This window comes from Cynoglossus semilaevis, chromosome 2, assembly GCF_000523025.1.
Source record: "Cynoglossus semilaevis isolate Cse_v1.0 chromosome 2, Cse_v1.0, whole genome shotgun sequence".
Lineage (NCBI taxonomy): Eukaryota > Metazoa > Chordata > Actinopteri > Pleuronectiformes > Cynoglossidae > Cynoglossus > Cynoglossus semilaevis.
Window position 1 is genome coordinate 2,133,628 of NC_024308.1, and position 4,756 is coordinate 2,138,383.

Here is a 4,756-nt window from a genome sequence, read left to right on the forward strand (position 1 = left end):
GGGGGGGTGGGGGGGGGGATGATGTGGTCGTGGGCGGCTCAGCAGCTGGGTGTTGTCCGGGTCACACCACGTGCCTAACAGACGTCCCGTGTCCAGCTGTGGCCCCGGGGCTAAGGGCAGGAAGCTCGACATTGGTCCAAGCGCAGCCGGAATGCTGTGGGAACGTTTGTGTGAGTGTGGAGAAGGTCTGGCTCACAGGAGGCCGACAGTTCCCGTGTGGCAGGTTTTCTCCCTGAACTCTCCCCCGCCCCCTCTCAACAGACACACTTAACTCATCACTACCTCACCCATCGTGCCCTTTGGCTGGGCATGTCCTCACGCAGCACCCTCCTCCACTATCACACACACACACACGTACGACGCATATGCATGCAAAGACATGAGCACATGGCTTCAATCAAACAGGGACACATGGCCCCCCGTAAAAAGGTGTGATGGAAATTCAAAATGATGGCACTTATCCACACTTTGTGCCTCTTAGCACACTGATAATTGCAAACACCTGCACCCCCTCCCCACGCACACCCCCCTTCAAAGCAGGGCCACACTCAGATAGCTGGAGGGGTCCACTATACCTGGGCAGAGCAGAGCAGAGCAGAGCAGAACAGAACAGAGCGCTACCACATGGCTGAGTGGTGAGGTGTTTAACATGTCCTTCTGCTGTCAGCCCACCACGACTTCCCCGTGGCATCGAGCGCTGATTAAAGACGCAGCCCGAGGCTCCTCTCTGTTCTAATCTGTTGGGAGTTAATGCCACTGGCACTGTGAACACTGACTGAGCAGCAGCGGAAATCCTCCATCATGATGATGATGATGATGATGATGATGATGTCTGTTATGGGTTTGATTACTTTTATTTACTGCCTTAAGTTGGACATTGTTGAATAATGATCAACATAGCTTAATGCCACGATACTACACATTTTATTTACATATTTTTGTATCAACAAACTCCTGGAAGTTTAATTTAATTCACCATGTCCTCTTACCTAAAAAATTACTCTTTGACTTTTCCTGCAGATCTCTGCGTGTTTAATATGTTAAAACCTCTGCTCTCTCAGTGTAAAAACTCAGTTTCTTTACATGCCTTAATGTACTGATTTGAGCACTTTGGAGACTGCAATGCCCCTTTCCGCTACTAGATGGCGTCAGTGACCATAAACCGCCAAAGTGACACTGCCTACAGGGGGTCTCAGTCTGACAGCATGCTCTGAGCTCCGTGCGGGATTGAATTGAAAGCTGCTGTGACTCAAGTCTCCGGTTCGTGGCTGATTATTTGCAGCGTGTGAGCGTGTAAAGCTTTTTTTTTCTGTGCTCAGATCCTACAAAGAGATGTGGATTTGGTCTTGTTCCTATTAATAACCACCTCGTTTATTTAACATATTGATCAATAAGCAGTGGATGATCTCAGTTTTCAACAGCTCTTTCTTAAACTTGGACAAACGTCAGTGGTTAATTGTGCGCAGGAACTTGTGCAACAAGTCTTCTTCAGAAAGAACTTCATCACAAAGTTCCTGGCAAACTCTGGTGCCTTTTACGCACACAGCTAAGCCCGTTCTTATCTGGTAAAGCCTAACCAACAATAGTTCACAATACAAAGTGCACTACATCCTGCCTTAATAAGACCAGAAGCACATGTCGTAATTGCATCTTTACAAATTTATTTGTCTTCCAAAACGAAGAACAGCATAAGAGCATTGTGACATATCTTTGGCATCACAGAGTTTTAAAAAAAAGAAAAAGACAATTCATTTATATAAAAATGCAGTGAAGTGACTTCCACAATACAAATCTCATTTCAATATGAACTTTACTCCCTTGTAAGCTGTACAAATATAGTGCATACTCTTCCCATTTTACAAGACAAAAAAAAAAACAATCATATCCAGAACAATATTTCTAACATTACACAGAAAAAAAAACACATACTATTAAGTGTCATTTTAAAGTCTATATGGTCCTTTTTCTTTACCACGGTCTCCACACTGAGTCTGTGTTGCCTGACGGGGCTCCCGGTGAAACTGCAGCCGGCAAAGGCACTGGTGTGCTGACGTTGTTGGCGTAAACGGGAATGACCGGGCCATTGGGCGCAAAAGCCGCATTGGGAATGAGGAATGCGAACTGTCCATCTGTGGCAGGCACGATCTGGAAACCGCCGTACACTTTGGTGGCGTCTGACGGTAAACTCGCGGGCGAAGAGGCTCCTTTACACGGGACTGCGTTCATGGGCAGGACCTGCGGAGGCGAGTTGGGGATCTGCACCACGGACTGGCTGAAGGACGGGTGCGTTGGCCCGCCGGCGGAGGGCATCTGGTGCTGATGCTGGTGCTGGTGCTGATGCTGGTTGGGATAGTTCATGGCGTTGATCTGGGTCATGCAGTTGGCCAGGTGACCGAGCAGCCGCGTCCTGACCTCGGTATTGACGCCTTCGCAGGTGGACAGGAACCGAGTGACTTCGTTCATGCACTCACTGAAACCCGCACGGTATTTGCCCAAGACGGTGGGGTCTGTGTTCAAAGCAGCTGCGGAAAACACGAGCAAGGACAGATTTAGTTCGGATGCTGGGACGTAGTTTCGTAAAAAGCTGATCGAGTGAATTCGCTCCTGAGCGCGGAGTTCTAGCAAAGAGGATGAGACTCACCGGTCATCTGAGCTCTCTGCAGGTTCCGCAGATGCTTCACAGTCATCTCCAGGATGTCTGCCTTCTCCAGTTTGGAGTGTCTGGAGCTCTGAAGACATGAGACATGAACACGTTTAGAGTCGCGTCCTCAGCAGCTTTGCCATCGTTGACAGGAACAGTTTTTTTTAAGTTGCGCGTTTGACGACAGAGTGAATACTTACGTCTTTTTTGAGCGCATCCAGGATGAGAGTTTTCAGCTGACCCAGGCTCTCGTTGATTCTGGCTCTTCTTCTCTTTTCCATAATCGGCTTTGATGACTGAAGATAAGAAAACGGAGACGTTTAACTACTGTGCGTCTGTCATTCTCCGTGCGTAAAACACACTTTTACGCACGGCGGCTTCATGCTTTGGAGCTCTTTGTTTTGAAAAATGACATGCATCGGGGTGGCACGTACAGAGGAAATTCTGAAAAATACTGACCTTTCTGTGTTCTGATGCTGTCTTGGGTTTGTCGGGGGTTGTGTTCATGCTTGCCGGGGTGGCAGCAACCGGGGAGGAGGAGGTCTTTTCCATCATATCGGCAGGCATCTTTTTTATGGAAATATCCCAGGAAAATACAGGAAAATACGGTCCACCGGTGTAACGGGGAGTTTGAGGGATGTTTTCTGATTTCTTGTTTCAAAGAGTACCCTCGACCACAAGGGGGAAAAGATCCTGAGATGTGAATCAAGTGTAAATCCGTCAGTGCGCGGCGCAGGAGCGGCAGCAGAAGTGAACAGGAGCGCAGTCAGAATCTCTCTGTTGGTCTCTCCGCGTGTGGCTTGTATTTATATCTCTCACTGCACGCGAACGGCTCGTGTGAAACTTCCCAAACTTTCTTTCCCACAGTAACTTTCCACCAATCAGAGCCAGAGACACGCGGCCCGAGGGAGGACGGCTCGTGGTCGGCGCCCTCCCATTGGTTGTTTGGCTGCCGAAGCTGGCGGCCAATGGCGCGCGTCCCGGGTTGAGGGCACAGCCAGGGAAACTGTCTTCAGTCTTCAATCATCACAGCGTTTACATATTAACAGTGGAGCCGCTGACTGGGCAGCGCCACCAGGCGCGGGCAGAGGGACTGGGTTTTATCTGGCAGGCAAGTGATAAGTCCACAACACTGCAGTGTTTCCCAAGGTCCGTTATCCAGGTTGAAAAAAAAAGATCTAACACCTCAATATATGACTTTAGAAGAAGAGAAAAACTTTGTCAAAAAAACTCATACCACCTCACGGTGGGCTTTACAGGACACGGTTTTCACTGGTTTGACTTGTTCATAATGCAAGAGGAAAAAAGTTGCTGATTCAAGAAACTAATAAATGTCAACAACAATAATAAAAAATATATATAAATAGAACTGCATGTGTGTGTAGATGCAGAGATATCCTTTGGAAATGACTTTTTCAGTGTAGTGACTGTAAAACACAACGACCACTCATGTAGTGACTGTAAAACACAACGACCACATTCACTCTCTGACTTCATTGAATGTAAAGATTTTTATTTTATTACCTCAGACTGAGCCTCTCAGAAGGTCAACTTTCTTTACTCGATAACCACACAGTTCATTGATAGTTGGAAACTAACAGATGTATTTCTTTTTAAACACAGTGAGGTGAGGAATATTCAATTCTTAACTTTACCAAAATACTACACAGTGATAAGTTTTAACTTCATCCTGAAACATTAAGGGCATAAATAAAAGTTTAAATGCAGAGAAAGTGATCGACTCCCAGTGATAATCCCAGTTTCTGTTTTGGTTTCTATAAAACCAAACCTCAACTAACAAAACAACGTCCGGCAATTAAAAATTTAAAAAGTATAGGAGAAGACCATCCATCACACTCGGATTTCCAGGAATTTCTAGATTGAGATTAAACACTTTAACGTCCTCAGAGGAGGGTGAACTCAGATGAAATAACGCGCACACACTCCAGCTCCATGTCAGTTTCTAAGTCTGTGGTACAAAAGTGTTTGGCATTGAATCATGTGTCGCTGTTGTGAATGTGGAGCACGTGCCAGGATGTTTTATGAGCGCAGTGGTTGGAGGTTTGGCTGCCGGGCTGCCGGGGGGCCGCCGGGCCCGGGAGGGAGGGAGGGGGG

The 4,756-nt window shown here is 47.1% G+C and overlaps 1 protein-coding gene across 1 annotated transcript; it reads right to left on the bottom strand.

The window, feature by feature from the left end:
- Positions 1 to 1,963: 1,963 nt before the first annotated feature.
- Positions 1,964 to 3,530, bottom strand: her6 (hairy-related 6). Its single transcript, XM_008330781.3, has 4 exons — positions 3,101 to 3,530; positions 2,842 to 2,937; positions 2,642 to 2,729; positions 1,964 to 2,522 (listed from the first exon to the last, which is right to left on the bottom strand). The coding sequence occupies exons 1-4, from the start codon at positions 3,206 to 3,208 to the stop codon at positions 1,969 to 1,971; spliced, it is 846 nt and encodes a 281-aa protein (XP_008329003.1). The 5' UTR covers positions 3,209 to 3,530; the 3' UTR covers positions 1,964 to 1,968.
- Positions 3,531 to 4,756: the final 1,226 nt, after the last annotated feature.

What these genes read in the sequence shown, in the direction of transcription:
- her6 (XM_008330781.3), bottom strand. Translation starts at nt 3,208, where the DNA reads ATGCCTGCCGATATGATGGAAAAGACCTCCTCCTCCCCGGTTGCTGCC. An exon ending in TGGATGCGCTCAAAAAAGAC is followed by an intron (nt 2,730 to 2,841) that starts GTAAGTATTCAC and finishes TCATGTCTTCAG; the next exon opens with AGCTCCAGACACTCCAAACT. An exon ending in GCAGAGAGCTCAGATGACCG is followed by an intron (nt 2,523 to 2,641) that starts GTGAGTCTCATC and finishes TGTTTTCCGCAG; the next exon opens with CTGCTTTGAACACAGACCCC.